The following is a 21,381-nucleotide window of genomic DNA, read 5'->3' on the forward strand; positions in this document are numbered from 1 at the left end:
GGAAAACATGAACAATTCAAAGTTGACAGGAAGTTTGAAAATATGACTAGATATTTATGTTGTTATTGATAGACATTATTGACTTAGACACTTGAAAAAGACAAACACAAAAAATACAGGTAAAATAAATATTAAATGTTTTGCCCTAAAGTTAAGACCTAAGCAAGTAATCAGCCATTGGATCTTAAACAAGCTATTTAATTCAAATGTAAAACAGATTAAAATAACTGTAACCTAAAATGAACCACGAAGAGTATTTTTATGCTTAACTTAGGGTACAAAATTCAACTATTTATTGCATTATGTCTTTTTGTATTTTTCTGTTGCTGGTGTTTTGATTTGTTGGTTGTAAGTGGTTGCTGGTTATCCAAGTCAGCATGTAGAAGGAATATTCTGATGAGACTTCTGACTGATATTCTGGATGAAAAAGACCCGTCTGTGATGAGCTGGTGGCATCAGAACACGAGCCGTGGGGTTGAGATGTAAACGGACACGCCACACATTATTCTTTGTCCACAGAGATATGTGCGCTCACATAAGTCTCACCGGCTCTCAGAATGTCATTATGCAGAAGATCGCTCTTGCAACAATCTAGCATTCATAAAAACTAGCACAACTGGAAACCCTGAGTAGAGATTGTGATCGTTTTTGATCAGCTCTCTGAGCTCATTACATATACCGATATAAGAACGGCATTAAAGATAGTCTTTCTTTTTTTTTTCTCCAAAGAGTTTTTGCGGCGCTAGTGGCTCATATTTTTTGTACAGTAGGCAGACAGGAAGGAGGGTGAGGAGAGAAGACATACGGTAAAGGTTGTCGGGACCGGGAGTCGAACCCGTGACGTCCGCGTTGAGGACTAAGGCCTCCAAACGTGGGGCGTGCTAACCCCCTGCGCCACCACAGCACGGCCCAAATATAGTCTTTCTTAACTTCCTGTCATAAACCACCCTCATTTATTTATATTAATTGCTGAGATGGTGTCACATTTTGTTTGTGTGACAACGGTTGCTATAAAATAATTTTTTACTATTCTAAAACACAGGAAAAGAAAATTGTCTTTGTCAACATATATTAGCAGCTAGCAAGGTTAGCATGGCTTGCATTAACAAAACAACAGCCATGATTGTGTACATTCTTGAGAATGCAGCTCTGACATTTCCAAAAGATCTCCAGCATTTCACAGTGACGCGTTGAAAGCTCAGAATAATAAAGCAGATCAACAATGCGGTATTCTTTTGCTCTCCCTCTCTTCTTTACGGTCTGAGCGAACCACAGCTGTCTCTCAACATCTTATAGAAACATGCAGCTTCCTCTTAAACATCTTCCTATGTCTCTGCGTCTTCCGACTTTATTTTAAACACCTCACCAATGCTGACGTTTGTTAACATTGAGTCTTCTTTTCCACAGTAGCAACTTGCAGGATAACCTGTCTTCAGGAAACTTAAATTTACGAATCTAAAACTAAGGCCTTAAAATTCCTTTTTTTAAAATAAATTGGCCTTAAATATGTTTAATCACAAGTCTTAAGTTTTGTTGTAGCAGGACTATTTAACCTCATTTATACTTTGTATTTTCTTTTCTTGTGGGACTTTTTTGTTTGGCAAAGGTTTGAGTTGTGTGCAGACATCTTCTTCTTCTGTGACTCAAGACGGTTGAGGCTGTTGGTAACGGCAGCTAATATAGCCATGCTGGCTAACTAGCCAGTGCAGAAAAGCTAGTACATTTCTGTAGCGATAAAGGGCTTAAATTTCATTCAATATGATCTTACAAAGATCCTTAAAAAAAGTCTGAAATTAAGCTGGTGAGACCTGCAAAAACCCTGAAGGAGTGTTACTAGATGGTTAACTGATGACAATTTGTTTCTACTTTCTGCTTAACGCATTGCCAGTTATGTCCAGTGAAGAGCTAAAATGAAAAATATCCACTTAAGTTAGCAATAGCAGAAATATTACGGGGTGCTACTCTTTATTCAGATTTATCTTCCAAAATACACTGAAGTTAAAATGTTTCACTCTGAACAGTTTAAGTCCTTCTTCCTGGGGCTCATAAAGGTTGTGTAAAGTCAACCAATATTGGCAGACACATATTTCAAGGATGGCAGTTGCCAATGTGATTGTTTAAATCCATAACAAATTTTAATTTAGTACCTAGAAGGATTAAAAGGATTATTTCCATGGGGAATAACTTCTCCCCTAACGACTAAATCCTGAAACAACATTTACATGAAGCCACCCAGGATTATTTCTGTGCTTTTCTAAAGACATCATACCTCAGGCTCGCAGTAATCTCCTGTCTACAGGCCTGATCTTCAGCAGCTTGTAAGCGTGATAAGTAATCAAGGCATACGCCCGAGTATTCAACCATCGCGTTGTTGATTTGGAATCCGGAAACATGTAGATTGTGTTATTTATTGTATCTATCAGCGTTGTGGAGGATCTCTTTGCTTGCCTTCCTTGATAAGTCTTTTTTTTTCTTGAACAAGAAAAAAAGAAATTGTGTCAGTGTAAAAATATCTAGTACATTTTCCTGTGGGAAAGGGATCAGAAGTGTCTTAAACAAGCTGTGTTTTCCTAAACTTAGCCTTAAAACACTCAGGCACTTAAAGAGTAGCACGTCAACATGTCTGCTGTTACAGGCAGTTTAGATGCTTATTTATCAGTGGCTCCACATACAGCTCTGAAAGGCAAAAACCATGATTGAGGTTAGTTTATCGAGTGCAGCGCACCGTGTTTTCAGGATAGGACATGAAAGAAAGGAAGCAGTGCTGTTAGCGGAAAGCCAGGTTGTGACCAATGTGATTTCAACTTGTTGTCATCTCAGCAACATTTGTCAGCAACTGATTTATTGGTCTCTTGGCAGGGAATTAAAGAAGAAAAAGAACCAGCGTCCACATAGATTTAGAGGCTGATGGTTATTTATAAAATTATGCTGTCTCTACAGAAACCCTATTTTGACATAGGCATATTTTGGCAGCACATGGAGCTTAAATCGCTTTAGAAGGTGATGCACCATGGCCGTTTTATGGATGTAAAATACTGTAAACCTTTGTGAACAATTTCCAGTCTCTAATCTTCCATTTCAGCTTTCTGTTTGAAAAATATAATACAACTTGGGCTGGGACTTAAATGCTTTAATTTTGATTAATTAATTCTGTAGATTTTAACACAATCAAGCATTTTTTGGTGTTATCTTTTAGTCCAAAGCCGGAACCTTTGTGCCTGTATGTTTCAGGTACACCTGTAAATCTGATGCACAATCTGATAAACAATAGTGATGGACAACAAAGCCGCATCTCTTTTCCCACTGGGAGTTGGCCTGTCCGATAATTTAGCAACAAAAATGTTTTTTGAATTCAAAATGCTTAGTCAATATCTGGTTTTCAATTAAAATGGAATTAATTTTGATTAATGAATCACAGACCCTGTAATTAAACATTTTAACTGTATCCCACCACTAAATAAAAATCTTTTAAGAACAGAATGAACAGAGTTTACAGACATTTTAAATGTAGACAAAATGATTGCAGAGTTGACTGCATAAGTTGTGCTAAGTTTTTTATATTAGCGATTAAAATGACTAGCATTGCTTAGCAACGGTTTCTGGTATATACGCACTCCCTAGACCAGGGGTGTCAAACTCCAGTCCTCGAGGGCCGGTGTCCTGCAGTTTTTAGATGTGCCACAGGTACAAAACACTGGAATGAAATGGCTTAATTAGCTCCTCCTTGTGTAGATCAGTTCTCCAGAGCCTTAATGACCTAATTATTCTATTCAGGTGTGGTGCAGCAGAGGCACGTCTAAACGTTGCAGGACACCGGCCCTTGAGGACTGGAGTTTGACACCCCTGCCCTAGACCATTACCTTTGTTTTGAGATTTTCAAAAAGCTACATCTGCTGTAGTCCACTCATCCTTCCTGGTATCTATTACAAGTTTTGCTCTCTCTCGCAGCCCGAATGTCTGGAAATGTCCAGAAATACACTTTTTCTGCTTTTTACCTTAATGTGCTTCTTAATTTAAACACCTCAGTGGCGTTCAAAGACAGAACTGTAAACTTCTTACGACAGTAGCAACTTCTACACCAAAGAGTGTTGTTGCTACCGCCACCTTGTCACATTTTCCACATTGGCGGACAGCTGAGACTTCTGTTGGATGGATTTTTTGAATTTCTGACCAATCAAGCTGAAAACATTCCTATTCAGCACAGCAGTCAGTTTCTCTAAAAAATAGAGTACAACTTTCTAAATGAAGGCCTCCATTGTTGCCAATCGGAAAGAATTGCCAAGTATAGACGTATATACATTTTTTGATCAAATAAATGACCATTTAAACTAAGTAATAAAAAAGACTTTAATTTCTTTCTTTCCTCTTCCAGTGAGGGTTGAGTTTTTGTTTGAGGATTAGAGCTCACACGTGCCGTTCCATGTTTTAGGGTTTTGTCAGAAGGTGGAGGGCACATGGAGGTAGTGTCTGTGTGGTGGGTCGTGCACATCAGGAATCAAAGGCCGCCGTTGTGGGAATGAGAAGCAGATGTTAGCGAGGAATTCTCCTGACTGCAGCAGTTTTTCTTTTTCCTTTTTCATGCCTGAGCTCTGGACGCTTCCCGGCTCAAATCTCCCACCCTCCCGCCGTCTCGCTCGTCGCTGTGTGGATCCATCCTCTTCTCTTTCTGTTTTCTTTGCTTTGATGAACACTGTACCTGAAGGTTTTGTTAAGTCGATGTGAATACACGGTGGTTCCTCTCTGAGCAGCTGAAGTTTCCTTTTGCCTTCCTGTGCCTCTCTTTCTCTCTGACTCTGTAAGCGTATCTGAATCATAAAGAGAAAGATGTAGCTGTGACAGATTTCCACTGTATTCCCTAGTGCCTGATTCACGTGGCAAGATTTTAAAATTATCGGACAGTTTTCAAAACCTGATAGGCCAGAGGTCAGACGGGAAATCTCACAAAATCTCCTGGGACCAAACGTGAGTTCACAGTAAACAAATATGGCCGCCTCGGAAGAAGAAACAATTGTGATAGTTTGTGGATGGTGTTTAACGGAGAAAAACACTGCAGCGATGTACCAATCCACATTTTTTGCACTTCTGATACAGATATCTTAAGTTTAGCATCGACCGATACTAATGCGATACAGAAGAACATCGCTAAATTGCCTTAAAAGGTTTCTTTTGTTAATCACAGACATTAATGTACTGGATTACAAATTTATTTGATAACTCTGCACCAAGCTTGTAAAGCTATTGGTTTATTTAAGGACGATTAAATAAACCAATAGCTTCACAAGTTTGACCTTGGTCAAACATGTAAAGACAACCCAAGTGTAATTTGTTCATTGGAATAATTAATTAGATCGGGCATATTGTCACCGATACTGGATATAGAATTTATTACAATATCATGACCAATACAGATATTAACATCTGATCGATGCATCTCTCATCCGGTGTTCACTGGACTGTCTGGTGTGCCATTGCAGTTGTTTTGTGATTGAAAAAGAGGTGGTTTCATCACCTCTTTCTGATTGGCTACACTTTCAGCAAGCTGCCTTCTCATTCGTCGTTTGCACAACACCTTGCAAGTTGTGATATCAGGCCAAGACCATCCGACATCTTGAATATCCCTGATATTAGATCAGAGCTGTCCCGACATCCTGAGTGGACCAGATCACTCTTAACACGCCACACACGGCAGGAAAATCTCTTAAGACTATCTTAAGAGCCAGCCCAATAATTGGGGTGTCTGTGATATTGTTAGAAGGGCAAAATCGGGATAAAACTTGGCATAAAGACCTTGTCTGATGGATTAGGCATAAGTGTGCTCAAGTTAAGCTTTGAAGACGTGAGGGTGATTTGGACTTGTACATCACATCACATCGTACATCATTCATTTCACTGTAGTGAAAAAGCTTAATTTGATTATTCAGCACTTTCTCCTCTAAACAGCCTGAAAGAAAGTCCACCTTGTCATTTGGTTTTAAAGTCATTATACTAGAAATGTTAGATGTGTTGACTACTTTTGACTTCTCCTGCCCTACTTTAAACCCATTAATGATGTTTATGTACAGTTATCTTTGGATTACTGCTGACTCTACTAGCTTTTATATTTCATGATAAATTGATGTGATAAATCAGCGCTTTTATCATGTCTGTGAAGTCCAGGGCACAGATGATAACTCAAGTATCAGTGTGACACTTGACTTGGGACACATTTAGGTCACAAAATAATTTGAGTTGACTTTAAACTGTGGTCTCAGACCTTGAGTTTCATTCATACAGTACTGGAGGCAGAAGAGATGGTGTACATTGGGACTTGACCTGGACTTAGTGTAAAAGACTAGACCGAAGGACTTGATGTTTGACTTAGAGTTGGTAAAACCAATCTTGAACCTCTCTGGTCCAGATTCAGTTTCATATTTGAAGATGCAATACTAAGGCACTTCTATGAACCAAAGTGACATCCACTTATTGACAACAGTAGCTGTGTGAATGTGATACATGAAGCCATGCGGTTACATAAGGCTGTTTGAGATTAACCAACTCTAACCTTTACTGAACGATACTAATTTCTGGTTTTCTTTGAGATCTGACCTGCTGACTTTGAGTTTGGATAATTTGACATTTGTTTCGAGTGGAACACTGTAATAAAAGTGTGTTCCAGGCTTTTACTACTTACAGGAAAAGCCCCAAATAAATACAGAATTTACATTTTAAACCAGCTTTAGTGTCTTATGTTAGCATTAATCTTAAGTAGCGCAGCTAGTGTTTAGGAAACAGCAGTGTGTCTGTCCATATAGAGAATGTAGCCTTTAACTGAATCCTGCCATCGTTTCCAAATGCAGCATGTTCCAATAAGGCTTTCTGATTAACAGCACCCACACTGAAGAGTGTTGTTTTCAGCACAGTAATGCTTGGGTACAGTGCATTTACTAAGATGTTGAACAGAATCGTGAGATTTACAATTCAATGAGTTTAAAATCCCAAAATATACAGTATGTTTATTGTGAAAAAAAGATAAACTAATTTGCCGCTTCATAGGAAAAATTAATTGCTTAGAATAATCAATTAATTTCTGCTATGGCTGTAAGGAGCAATTATTTTACTAATCGATTAATCTATTGAATATTCTGACAATTAGTCAGAAAAAATGGCACAATCTGCAGATTTTTCATTTAGCCACTTAAGTCTTTTCATGCAATATTAGAAGTACATTAAACGATGCAAATAAACAAATAATTCAATTACTTTTTAAAATAAGAAAATAAACATTTTATTGCCTAAAATACAAAAGCGCAGCTTTCGTATAGTAAGTCTGAATATGTTTGGGGTTTTCTTTTTCAGCAAATGAACTTCTTTTTAAGTTCGTTTACTCCAGTTAGTGATTGATTAGTTGATGAATATTTCAATAATTGATTAATCAAGCTTAATCGGATTAATCGTTTCATCCCTAATCTCCACTGGTCATTTAAGGTACTAAGGAAGGTATCGGCATATTTTCCCACACCCTAAACTTGTGGGTGTGGAAAACAACCACAAGTTGTTTCACCACTTGCTGTTTCACCAGTTTTATTAGTTTCTATTGGTTTATTTCTCAGCCGATGGGCTCTGGTTCAGCTCTCTGGATGATTGACTAGATTACTTCTCGCCCCTAATTAACCCCACTAACTGTCCTGCAGTAACAGCTGAAATGGTTGCTAAAGAGAGAATGAGTTAGCCCGTCTGCCTGGCCTTGTGGTTCCCTTCAAGCTTCGCCCCTGTGCAGATACATCTGTGGCTGTGTGCAGAGCAGAAGGCGTGTGTTTTGTCAAGGTCAGCAGCAGTGCAGAGCCTCCTGGTCCATCAGCAAACCCAGTGGCTGCTCGCCTACCTACCTGCCTGCCACGCTGTGCATCCAATCACCGGCTTTAATGAGAACTGATGCTGCACGCATTTATATTTATGGTTGGCTTTGGCCACAGTGCTCCTTGTCTCTGCAGAAACAAAGCAGTGTTAGAAGTGGATAGAGGAAAGCCTGAATGGGTTTTTAGTGCTGTAAGGTGCTATTTATTATCAGCCCAGGCAGTAATTTGAGTGGCTTTTTCAGCTTTAAAGTGTAACTTCCTCCTTTTTATGTGTGTAGTTTATGCTGTACTCTTACAGAGCTGAGTTTAACTCAGTTAGCCGTACCCTCGCTGACTCCTGCCCCATTTTTAAATGCTAATAACTTTTCACTCCGTAACGTGAGCCTCACTGGTATCCATCCTATCTGTTTACAGTGATAGCACGGCTTCAAGGCGAGCTGCTGTAAACAGGAAGAAGTGATAATGTGAACTGATTGTTCCGCGACATTCTTTTGTCTGGCTTGAGATGTTTCACACCCTGGGAAGGTCTCACACCTCTTCAGGTGCAGCTCTGGCTGGGAGTTGACGCTGTGCTTCTTGTGCAGCTGCGGTGTGTCTACACTTTGTCCCCAGTGGTTGATTTGCAGGAGAAGTCGCAGTTGGGAACTAATAGCAGCACTTTTGTGAGGATACAGATTGAAAAGGGTTCAGGTGTTGGTAGCGTACTTCATGTCGGTAGCTTAGTTTCCTTCTATTTTGTTTCAGTGGAACTGGATTTTTAAATAATTGGACAGTAAAGGTGCTTAAGAGTAGAGTTTCTTCTTTAAGGAGTTTGAATCAGATGAAGCTAAAACAGGGCCACTTGAGTTCTGGGTAGAACATATGTGTGTGTGTGTGTGTATATATATATATATATATATATATATATATATATATATATGCTTTAACAGTTTTGGCTTAATTACTGCTCTAAATGTGTTATTCTTTCAGTGAATTACCTTTTTTTAAGTTTGCATACCCCAATTAATTGATTAGTAAATTAGTTCCAGTAATCGATTAATCATGATTAATTTGATTAATCAAAATTAATTGGATTAATCATTTCAGCCTTACATAGCGCATTAAAAACCCACTTCTGAGTCTCTTTGCTGGGCGTTTTTCTGCACCATTCTCACGTCATCCATCTCCAAACCAGCCACCTGTTTTTCTGGAGTCACTGACATTCTTCTAAAATGTTTTTTCTATGTTTCTAGACGTAAACACAAAATATTTCCTTTTTTCTCTTCCATCCCTCCGTCTCTCTGCTCTGTCAGATGCTTTCAGTGTGGATTTGTTATCTACCATTGCTGCTCAAACGGTGAAACCTGTTTTCGAAGTCGCATGACTCCTGTCTTGTGCGTCTTTCCAGGGGGGCGGCTCCTTCCAGGTTCCCCATGCCCTGTCCTGTCACCTCTGCTTGGCCTGCCGAGCCCACGGTCGGACCTCCTCTGGGCTGCAACTGAAGCGGGACATCAGAAGCTGGACGTGGTGGTGTCAGAGCCAGCGGTGGTGGAGGTGGGTCGTCACAGGGCCCAGAACCCCCAATAGCAGGCGGAGAAAGGCCTGCGTTGTTCTGCCTCCTGCCACTCGAGATGAACAGACTGAGCTTCCATAACAACAAAACAATGCAGGACCGCCGCTGTGTCTGTGTCTTTTTGCCCAATGATGACACTCTCAATATCATCGTCAACGTGAGTAAACCCTTTTTTTTTTCTTTTACATATGATATTTTACAGATATGAAAATATAACAAGAAGTGTTTATTACTTTGACCTTTCCACCTGATTGTGTTGATCCTTGAACAATTATTAACAGAATAAAATAGCTTAAAGTCAAGAACAAGATGTGTTTTTTAAATTTTTTGATATAACCAGGACTGAAACGAGTAATCGGATTAATTATAATGAATTGATTATTGAAATAATTGTCAAGTAATTTAGTAATCGATTAACCGTTAACTGGAATATGCAGACTCTAAAAAAGGCAATTTGCTGGGAGAACATACTGAGGGTTGCAATTAAGCCCAAACAAAAAATATGTTGTTTTTTTTTTTTTAATTGAATCTAAAAAATGTTTTTTTGTCTGTAAATATGTTCTTCCCAGAACTCCTCATGTGGAATAATTTCAGCTCCACCTGGTTCCAATTGTATTGAATAAAAGAAGTTCTTCCATTAAGTACCTTTTGCTGTCCAATTAGTAAACGGCTAATCCAAAAATTATTGATTGATGCCAAGCCAAACTGAAAGGGCTGTACCTTTCACATGTTAATGTTAGGAGTATTTTTCAATAAATAGAATTATTTGTGTATAAAATAAACTTATTTTTAAATTAAAAAATCAGCAGAATATGGCAATTTAAAAAAAAAAAGCTGACTAACCGATTAATCACCAGAATAATTGATTGTAAAATAATTGTTAGTTGCAGCCCTAGATAACTTTTGTGTTTTCTGAGAAAAACTTAAAACCTCCTGAATTTCCCTCGTAAGGTGAAGACTCTTTGCCAGGAACTGTTGGTCCAGGTTTGCGATCTCCTCCGGCTGAAGGACTGTCACCTGTTTGGGCTCAGCGTCATTCAGAGTAAGGCGTCTCCTCTTCTCCGATATTTCATTCATACGGCAACTGTGCTTCGCTGATCTCGTGACAGAAAGTAGTTAGAAACTGAGTAAAAAGAAAAAAAAAAAAAACGCTGAAAGTTTTAACTCCTTTCTGCTTTCCACACGTCTTGCTCTCTCTCGCTGCCTCGCAGCCCGAATTAACTGCAAAGAGATGGCTTCCTATTAAACTGCGTGTCACAAAAACTCAAAAAAATCGGAAGTAGGCTGTAACTTTTTCAGTAAGTTGACAGAAAAGCACAAATCTGCCCTGAACACGCTTTCCCACACCTTACCTGTCGTGCTGCAGCCTAGCAACCTGGAGCCACCTTATCATGGCCGCTTCCCGCCGAGCTGCAGTTGTTTTTGACAGCGACGGGTTGACGGAGTGAGTCACTGAGTCTGCACCGCGGCGAGGAGGCAGCTGGTGACAGTTGCTGGCAGCGACAAGTCGGGGGAGCGGGGAGTCATGGGAGGGAATCCGTTGCGAAAGCAGTGTTTTTCACACAGCGTGGCTCCTGATGAGCTGATGGCGGCACAGCGGGTCAGCTGAGCGGGAGCCAATGGCTCTGATTGAGGGACATTCTTGGAGTGCTTGTCTGAGCAGCATGAAATCCCCGAGGCAAACAAAGAGGCCACCCACTCCCCATCTGTCACCCGCTGTCCTCCGGACTGGAGTCCAGACATCTGTCTGATTGATGATAAGCCTTACATCCAATATTGCTGCATGAAGATAAGTTTTTTTTCTCTTGTGTTTTTGAACGGGTGGGACAAAGTTTGAACTTGCTTTGGCAGTAAAATCTGCTTATTTCTTAACAGCGGAGCACAAATCTAAATCGTGTTTTATGGCGGCCGTGTCAAAACGTTCAAATTAAAAATGCTGGAATGATTTGTGATATTTATTCTTAATGGTGATATTTTATTAAAACAATCAAAGTCATTAGACTTTTTTTATAGAAAAGGATCCATTAAAAGTAAGTAAGTTGTTTGTGTCAACTCTGTTTTCCATTTTCTCTGTATTTACGTTGTGTCTCTCGGCAACCAGAAACAAGGTCATTCTTTCTTCAGAAATACTCGCTTTTTGTAGCAAAGTTTAACGACTGGGTGGACCCCGTCGTTAAATGTTTTTGGCATCTCCTACAAAATTAGAATGAAAACAAAAAACGTGTGTGTCGTACCTAACTTTTTCCGTTTCAAGATTTTTTTATTTGTCTGCATCTTTTTCTGGTAGATTAGTGAAAGTTTCTCCAACATCTGCATGTGCTGAATGAGTGAGTGAAGCCTGCTTTCCTGACCCACAGATAATGAACACATCTACATGGAGTTAGACCAGAAGCTGTCCAAGTATTGCCCCAAAGAGTGGAAGAGAGAAGCCAGCAAGGTGAGAAAAAACGTTATGTGACATTTAGCTCAGAATCGACTCGTTTAAATAAATATAGAAAATGCAATTTCAGCATTTTTTTTACTCACACTGGTAGGAAAAAATAAAACGTAGATGAGAAGACGACAATTGATAGTTCCCAAACTTCTAATGTGCAAAAATCACATGTTTGTCAGCAAAACTTTTCTTAGAGTCTGCAGTTTGTTTGGGTTTTGAGGTGTTCGTATATACTAGCACAAACATCTCATCCTCTATCTTGTTTACGACGTTTAACTGCATTACATAACCCCATGAAATGGAAGTAATGCACTCATGTGGCGACTTGGCTCTGTTGTTGCTGGGGTTTTTTAAAACCATGCCTGTTATTGAAGGATTTAACTGTTCAGAAAATGACAGTAAACATTACAACAGTGAATACCGGACTATCAGTATTAGTGTCTTACAGCTACTACTAGAGACCAAAGTTGCAATATTTGTTACATTTCTACTTGGTGCTGTTTGCTTTTCCACTGCGCTGTGTCAAAGGAACCAAACCCTTTGAAAGACTAGTTCCCCTCCTGGCCTGTGGTGGCACTGTAACAAGAAGCACTGAAGGAAGCGATGCGAAAACCTCAAAGGAAAACATCAACGCAACTTTCTTCTTCACAAAATGTAAACAAAAATGGAGCAGCGTCAAATTTTAGTGGTTATAGAAGGTTTGGTCATTGGTAAACGTGCATGAGCCATTTCTCTCGCTAGCGCTAGACTCTCGCGTTAGTTTTGGTTGTATTTACCCAGAATGCCCTGCAGTAATAGTCCACTTCCTGCCTCTGATACAGTCTCCAGTCTGCTTGCCGTTCACATGAGTATGCGAACTGCACCAGAGTTCACTTCAACAGAACTGAGACCAAACTGAGGCTTCTAAGCAAATCACAGTTTGCTTCTTTGGTCCGTGTCAGAGTTTGATTCAAAAAGTGAGCCGGACTTTCCATGCAAACGAACTATAGTTCTATAACCAATATTTTGGTTATAGAACCAAAATATTCTTTTTGGTTGTAAAAAAAATATGTAGAACCAATATTTTGTTTCACTTTCAGCCTTTCCTCTATGCTGCAGTGATTGATGTGTTTCCTCCTGTGTGTTTCCAGGGTATCGACCAGTTTGGGCCTCCAATGATCATTCACTTCAGAGCTCAGTATTATGTGGAGAACGGGAGATTAATCAGGTCAGTAAAGATTCGTGAGCCTTGTTTTCCTAATTCGCCAACACTTAACAGTGATGTCAGAAACTTGAGCTGACTGTGCCTCGCTCTGTGTGTCGTGCAGTGACCGGGTAGCCAGGTATTACTACTACTGGCACCTGAGGAAACAGGTGCTGCTCTCACAATGCATCCAAAGAGAGGAGGCCTACTTCCTCCTGGCAGCCTTCGCTCTCCAGGCCGACCTCGGGAATTTCAAACGCAACAAGCACTTTGGGAAGTACTTTGAACCCGAGGCCTACTTCCCCCAATGGGTGAGTGGGACTCACAAGCTGCATGTAGATGGTCTTCTGTTCACATCACACGTCTTTAATTTAAGTAATAATTTAGGAAATGCAGTATGTTCTTCTATTTAGATATTTCACAACACATTCTTTCAGATTTTGTTCCCAAATCCTGGTGTATGTTAATTGTATTTATTAGAATAGACAGACAAAAAGTAGTGCATAATGGGAAAACTGGAGGGAAACTGCACGACTGCAGATTCTCTGAGTTGGTTACTTTGTAGAACGACCTTCACTGAAGTTTACAGCCGCAAGTCTATTCGATAATTTGTCCACCTGTCTGCACAGCTACAGACATTTTTTTTTGCTTCCTCTTTGCAAAAGAGCTCAAACTCAGTCAGATTAGATGGGAGTTTGAACACAGATTCTCTTGTATTTAGGTCTGAACTTTGACTGGGCCATTCTGACACATATATATGCTTAAATCTAAATCACTCCATTGTGGCTCCGCCTGCAGAAACTTTTTATAAATAAATAAACTTTTCATCAAAATGGCCAGATCAGGCCACTAAACATTTTATGGGGGAACAGCTAAAAAAATTATAATAATATTATAATATAATAATTTTCATTTATTTATTTATTTTTGTATTTATTTACCATTTATGTCTTCATTGAAGACGTTTTCTATGACATGAACATGATTATAATGGAGGCCAATTTGGTATCCAGTATTTTTAAACAGGGGCCATGGCACCCCGAACCCACCCCTTGGGGTCACCACTGACTTCATAGTGCATTTTGTTCAGTAATATTCTATAAGAAACCTTTGAGGCTTTCACAAAACAGTTGTATTTATAACGAGAATAAATCACACATACAGTTTTACACCTTTAGTGTCCTGACCCCGAGAGTGGACAGTGCTGGATTCGTGGCAAACTATCTACATATGACGCTGATAAAACTCTACACTATTACATACGTTTTAGTATGCGGCCCGATGAAAACTGGGAGTTCTAGTTTACTTTTGACCCTGAAAGTGGCACACAGAGTTCCTTAAGATGACTATTCTGGTAACATCGGCCCTCTGACGGCCACACCCGTCTGATTGCCCTCCGCTTCCTGTGATTAGCCCCCCTGCCTCTTTATCGCAGCACAAACCGGTGCCTACAGGAAATTGTTGGAATGTCAACAATGTACGCTTTCCCCAAAGCAAATCTCACACAGATTTAGCCGCGCTTACGGAGATGACTTAGTTACTGGATCAGCCAGAAGCTCAGCGGCCGCACTTCTTGGTCAACGTTTCTGGCTAGCGTTCATGCTGTCCTCTCTGGCGTCTGTTCGCCCTGCGCCAGGCGGCTTCGGCACCTACGTCGCCTTCGCTCTCTGCAGCCTGACGGCTCCCTCTGCCTCTCCTTCTGCTCAGGTGATAGCCAAGCGTGGCCGGGAGTACATCCTGAGGCACATCCCCAACATGCACAAGGACCAGTTTGCACTCACCGCCTCAGAGGCGCACCTCAAGTACATAAAGGAGTGCGCTCAGCTTGACGACGTCACGGTCCACTACTACAGGCTGTACAAGGTGAGAAAAGCTCCGCAGCTCACCGGATTTCATGTTCCGTTTAATTCTCACATCTGTTTTCCTCCGTGTCAACAGGATAAGAAAGAAGTTGAGGCGTCTCTCACACTGGGTCTGACCTTACGTGGAATCCAGATATTTCAGGTAAAGTCTCGTCTTTACCAATAAGAGGCTGAATTGTGCTGATTTTAGGGTCTCAAAACTATTTAGTATCATTCTCTGCAAGCATGACATGTGGGGATGTCTTTGGTCTCACAAAAGTATTCATAGTTTTTTTTTTTTTTACTTTTCCACATTTTGTCACACTACACTGCAAAAACCCAAAATCTTGAGTATTTTTGTGTAGTTTTGAAGGCAAAAATGTTAGTACACTTGAAAGAAGATTAAAGTAACTTTTCAGCAAGAAATAAGAGCGTGTTTCAAGTCAATAATTTCATAATATTGATGAAAAACTACTAGCTCAACTGGCAGGTCCTTTCTCTTATTACAAGATATTTTCCCATGTTATAAATGAAATAATCTGTCAGTGGAAGTAATAAATTTTCATCAATATTAAGAAATTATTGTATCCAACGAGCTCCTATTTCTCACTGAAAAGTTACTTGTAACTTAGTTTTGTCTTATTTCAAGTGTGCTAACATTTTTGCACTTGAAACTACAAAAGATTTTGGGTGTGACAGAATGCTGAAAAGTTAAAACAGACAAAAAACAAAGAGTACTTTTGGGAGACCAAAGACATTTCCACATGTCATTTTTGCAGTATTTAGTGGATCATAAAGTAATCCGTTGTTGCCGCTGCAGCAAAAGGTGGTTCTACAAAGTAATAACTCACAGGGCAGAATTATAAATGCACGCCACACTTTTCAGATTTTTATTGGTTAAAAGTTTAAAACCAGGTATCATTTTTCTTCCACTTTCCAATTATTCACCACTAAAAAAAAAGAGAATGGCGCTGCAACTTAAAAAAATTATGTTAATAATGTTAATAACTCAATAAAGTTTGTCAAACTCACTTTATTTATGTTTGTTTTAACTTCTTCACAGATTAATAAACTTCATAAATGAACTTGGATGAAATTAACGTGATTCCTTGTGATCAACCAAAGCAATATAAGTTAGATCACCCGTTCTCTTTGTTTTCAGTAGAGAACAGTAAAGTTGCCGGCTGTAATGTTTCAAAGCACGGACACCTTAGTGATGCAGCATATCTCTGTAGAAGTAGGGCGTTTCTCAGGTTGCAGGAGTGTTGTCCTTGTTTCTTTGTTGGCTTTAATACTCACTCCCCTTCTCTGTGTTGCAGAACGTCGGCTCGGTCAGGCAGCTTTTGTACGACTTCCCCTGGACCAACGTGGGCAAACTCGTTTTTGTGGTGAGTCGAATGGCGGCGGCGTGACGTTTTCCTCAGAAAGGCTCTTCTTCCTGAGTTCCTAGACCAGCTGCAGCGTCGATTAAAAACGGTGCATCCTCCTGGGTTTCGGAGTGGATGCGTGTGGAAAGTGAGCTCTTACTCAGGAAATCTTTATGCAAGGCCTTCTTTTTCCCTCCAAACTGCTGATTTATCTTCGCCGGCGAGTCCTCTGGAACCAATCGGGGATTTTGGAAGACTTTCCTCACTCAAGCACACACCCACACCAACACACTCTGCATACTTCACGTGGATTTTTAGTAATCAGCAGAAACAATTTCTGCCTTTTGATAAACACGCCTCATGCTTCATTGATTTTATTATTAACCCTGCGGCCGTTAAAGGGGACCTTGTTGAATCTCCTCGTCTTTGCTCTGACTCAGCGCGTCGTTAAGCTGAGCCCAGCAGCCGCTTCGCTCTAAGTGAGCCAGAGAAGCTCTCAATATAGCCGGGGGGGTTTTCTGCCAGCTCACCGTTTTTCTCCATCAAGACACTGAAAGGTATCTGGATTTTAAAAAATAATAATTTAAATATCTAGATTTAAATATAGAGCAAACCTCATTTTGTTTTGGGGTTTGCTGTGATAGACGTCCTGTTTTCCCTCTTTTTTTGGGTGGTTTTCCCACGCGGAGCGTCATGACAGCGAGCCGTGGCGGGGCTGCGGTTTGGTGGCCTGGACCTGAACGGTTTCTCCTGCCCTTCTTCAGAATAGTAAAAGAGTTCCAGCTTCACCCAACCCATGGGTCGCGTCTTCCATAGGCGGGCAAGTCTGAGAGCGAGCGTGCGGGCCGCGGAGAGACGGACGGGAAGTTTAATAAGCACCAGATGTTAGGAAGGTTTGGGAGAAGGATTTAGGGCTCCGGACTTGAGATTATCTTTGGTATAAAACATTCCAGGAAGGCGGTGCGTGTTCTAGACTGGCATATTTTTTTATTTTGCATCTTGCCTTAATTTGATCCTGATGTTTCACAAGAGTGGCAGAAAAGGCTTGAGATGCTGCTGCAATATCTAGGAAGATATTATTTCAGCTGTAATCATTTCTTTTAAACGTGCCTGGATTTTAATTAGGTGTTTTCAAGGTTTGGAAAGTGCTTGATTTCTGTAAAAAAAGTCCTTGAAAGTGCTTGATTTCTGTAAAAAGTCCTTGAAAGTGCTTGATGTTCAAACATTATGTAATCAAGTGTAATCTAACGTTTCATTAAAGGCCTAAATTTGGAAAACATCATTTAGAGTTGGGACCAGATATTTTCACACACCTACTAAAAAGACACAGAAACATTTTTTTGTCAGTCTGAAGTTAAACCAGAATACACTTTTCTTGTTTTAAGTTATTTAGAATTACCAAAATTATTTCATTTTGCTAAATACCAGAAAACGTAGTGGAAACCTTTTTTAGAGATTTTCTTTGTAACTTTCTTCATATTTTGTGTTTTGGCATTTAATTTGAGCCGGAAGGTGATTTACGTTAAGACAATTTGTTTGGATTGTTTCAACGTATTGAATATTTATTATTCCTAACAGCTCTGTGTAATTGAAATAAAAGTTGGCTCATATTTTACACATTAAAAAAGCAACATTGAAATAAACAAAGGTTAGCTCAGCCCTGCAGTCAGAACTTAGTTCAAATAAGAAGAAAAGTATTCAGGTGTACACAAGAAACAGACACACAAACAGATGTTTTTAGACGCATCTAAAGACAAAAAAGGAAAACATGAACCGATAAAATTTTTCCATGTATCCATCTAACAAGTCCTCTCTCTGAAAAATCATCAAAATTCTGCATGAGAAAATAAAGAACAGAAACATGAACTGACACCCGCTTGCAGTTTGGCAACAAGGAGGGCTTGGCTGACCCTCCGCTGCTTGAACCTAACCCCTCCAGCCTCTCTGCCACTTTTAAAGTGTTTTATTTCCCCTCTCTGTACTCCCTCAGGGGAAAAAGTTTGAGATCCTCCCCGACGGTCTGCCCTCGGCCCGGAAGCTCATCTACTACACGGGCTGCCCGCTGCGCTCCCGCCACCTGCTGCAGCTGCTCAGCAACAGCCACCGGCTCTACATGAACCTGCAGCCCGTCCTCAAGCAGGTCCGTCGGCTGGAGGAAAACGAAGGTGATTTCGGTGTTCATTTACACACGCTGCTCCGCTAAAGTGTTCACACCTCTTGAACCGCGGCGTGCGGCCCGGTCTATTAGGGTTTTATGGACAGACCAGAACAAAAGTGCTGCATAATTGTGAGGTGGAAGGAAAACGAGGCACGGTTTTGCAAGTGCGGTGTGCGTTTATATTAAAGTCATATTTGTATTCAATTAAAAATACTTTATTAGTCCCAAAGGAAAACATTTTAAATGATTTATTTATTTAATTAAACAGTTATTACAGACGGTGGTGGCTGTAGGCAGGAAAGATCTCCTGCAGAGGTCTGTACTACAACAAATTTGAAGAAGCCTCTGACTGAAGACGCTCTGTTTGTTGTTCATAGTTTATTTATTATATTCAGTCACCGTGGAAACAATAATGCAGTAGATAGAGAATGTTTGTAAACATCAGTTTTCTTAGCTTCTTCTGTCCCCACATTACTCTGACCAGCTTCCCTTTACCTGCTCAACAAAAGCATTTAAAAGCCTGGAAATATGTAATTTAATCTGATTCATAGATTATTGAAATAATCATCAACTAATTTAGTGATCAAATAATGGTTGACTGGAGTATATATTTTTAAAAAAACATTTGCTGAAAGAACAACACTATATGAGCCGTACAAACTGTACCAAAAGAGGATAAATTTTGCATTTAAGGTTAAATAAACACCTTTGTCTGTAAATGTTTTCTACCCAAAACTCCTGAAATGACGGTTTTACATTCACTTGGTTAAAATTTTGTAAAAAAAAGAAGAAAAAAACTAACAAACATTGTATTAAGCAACTTTTGCGATCCAATTATTCATTGGATTAACCAGTTATTTTGACAATTAATTGGATAAAATAATTGGCACAACCTTCATCAAAGCCTTTTTATGCAATACGGTTAGGGTTAGTGACGAGGTGGTGATTTTTCTTTTTTTCTTTAACAAAATCACTTTTGGCAAAAAAAATTAACTTAGGTCATTATTTTGGGAATGTGACAATATTATATAAAAAAGGCTTAAATAGAAAAACTCCAGGTTGTGCCAATTTTGTTAGTCAATTAATTGTCAAAATTATTATTATTAATCGTCTGAAAAATTTACAGATGAATTGATAGATGAACCAATAACTAAAATAACTGTTAGTCAGAGCCTTAATGTAATTGTTCTACTATAACGTGTGCAAAGGTTCAAGGGTTATAAATATGTTTGTTTGTTTTTTTACTTTGCACTGCATCTTGTTGCAGTGTTTCTTCATTTTTCTGCAAGAAAAAGGAAAATAAATGATTTTAAGATTGTGAATTATCAACGTGTTAAATATTAAAGTTCTCTCATGTTGTCGTAACTCCAGAGAAGAAGCAGTACAGGGAGTCGTACATCAGCGACGCCCTGGAGCTGGACATGGAGCAGCTGGACAAGCGTTCCCGCGCCAGCGGCAGCAGCGTCGGTAGCGTGTCCCACCACAAGCGCCTCTCCCGCCACTCCACCACCAGCCACGGCAGCTCGCACACGTCCGGCATCGAGACGGACAGCTTCAGGGCCCCGGGTCAGGCCCCTCACCGGCCCCTGCGCACCTGCAGCTCCTCCACCACCAGCCACGGCAGCTCCCACACCTCAGGCATCGAGAGCAGCGGCAAAGAGCGCATCCTGGATGACGACGGTAAGAGTGGATGGTTTGTGTCCCCATTTGTTCTGTATTTAGGCTGACGTGTTTTTAGTTTCGCTCACAGAGACGTGCAGTGAAATGTTCTGTTTCACAAGATTAGACTTTAAGGTCCAGTGCTTTTTAAACTTGGTGCCCTTTCTTCTGGAAACATGGTCATGCACAGCTATGCAGACTGATGACACAAGCCTTACATGATAGAAATAAAATTATTTAATTAAAATTATTCCCTAAATCCTAAAAATTCTTGGTTGAAGGAGCAAGTAAGACCTGTTTTCCCCTGGTTGCGCAGAAGAAAGTTAACAACTGTTGTTAACTTTCTTCTGCGCAACCAGGGGAAAACAGGTCTTACTTGCTCCTTCAACCAAGAATTTTTAGGATTTAGGGAATAATTTTAATTAAATAATTTTATCTTTATATTCGTTTTATTTTACCTGTTTTCAATTAGTACCATAATTCTATATTTTTTCCCTTCATTTTTGCACCATTATCAAAATCGATGTCGATGTCAATATTATATTCAGCCAAAGAATAAAATTACATGATTACAAATTACGTCAAGATGATGATAAATATCGGTTGTTAATATCGTATCGGGACGATACCGATATGTAAAAAAAAAAATCCTTTTTAAAATTTATTTATTAAATAATTTATCCATTTTTTTACTTTAGCTCATGTTTCTTTTATTAGCACAGTATGCTTAGAATTTAGCCACTTTATTTACTTATAAACATGGGTTTTCATTCCTCTTTACTTCCTTGTAGATAAGAAAGTAAAGGTTTGTGTCTGTATTATAACAAACAGTTAAAAGATTAATTTTCTGCCTCTTTTGACAAGTTTTTATGTTTTTTGTTATTGTTTTCCTCTTGTGGGAGGTTTGTGTTTTCGTCTTGGACGACATCATATAAAAGCTGCTCTACAGCTGAGAGTTTGATGTATATCTGAGGGGATTTCAGGCATTTGAACCAGTTTGAAGTTGTGTATTTTCTTTACTCTGATATTGTTTTTGTCCCCAGCAGAGATCGAGATGCTGGTTGACGACCCCAAAGACTACGAGGAGCTTCACGAGATGGCTCTGGATCAGGAGCTGTGCATCCACATCACCGAGGACATGCTGACGATGTCACCAGACCAGACCAACGGATATTCAGGTACAGAAGTTTAGGGAACGACACGCAGCGTCCACGTTTCTGCGATTTGCTCTAAAGCGTTTGTGTTTTGGCTTCTTTTCAGGTCTGATAGTAAAAGACATCAGCTCCTCCACTTCCAGCTCCTCGGAGACCGTCGTCAAGATGAGAGGACAGAGTATCGAGTCGCTGCCTCAG

The 21,381-nt window shown here is 39.8% G+C and overlaps 1 protein-coding gene across 2 annotated transcripts in view; it reads left to right on the top strand.

The window, feature by feature from the left end:
* frmd6 (FERM domain containing 6) overlaps positions 1-21,381 on the top strand; it is a 32,307-nt gene that overhangs the window by 4,655 nt on the left and 6,271 nt on the right. Inside the window, exons 2-13 of one of the 2 annotated variants that reach the window (XM_028000374.1) lie at positions 9,223-9,544; positions 10,339-10,429; positions 11,745-11,824; positions 12,952-13,028; positions 13,129-13,315; positions 14,712-14,867; positions 14,943-15,008; positions 16,165-16,233; positions 18,203-18,377; positions 19,742-20,050; positions 21,073-21,207; positions 21,290-21,381. In XM_028000374.1, the coding sequence (XP_027856175.1) occupies positions 9,446-9,544; positions 10,339-10,429; positions 11,745-11,824; positions 12,952-13,028; positions 13,129-13,315; positions 14,712-14,867; positions 14,943-15,008; positions 16,165-16,233; positions 18,203-18,377; positions 19,742-20,050; positions 21,073-21,207; positions 21,290-21,381 (1,536 nt within the window). In that variant the 5' untranslated portion in view covers positions 9,223-9,445. The remainder of the gene's footprint in view (positions 1-9,222; positions 9,545-10,338; positions 10,430-11,744; positions 11,825-12,951; positions 13,029-13,128; positions 13,316-14,711; positions 14,868-14,942; positions 15,009-16,164; positions 16,234-18,202; positions 18,378-19,741; positions 20,051-21,072; positions 21,208-21,289) is intronic. The other variant, XM_028000375.1, reaches the window with a different exon arrangement.

Source organism: Xiphophorus couchianus, chromosome 19, assembly GCF_001444195.1.
Source record: "Xiphophorus couchianus chromosome 19, X_couchianus-1.0, whole genome shotgun sequence".
Classification (NCBI taxonomy): domain Eukaryota; kingdom Metazoa; phylum Chordata; class Actinopteri; order Cyprinodontiformes; family Poeciliidae; genus Xiphophorus; species Xiphophorus couchianus.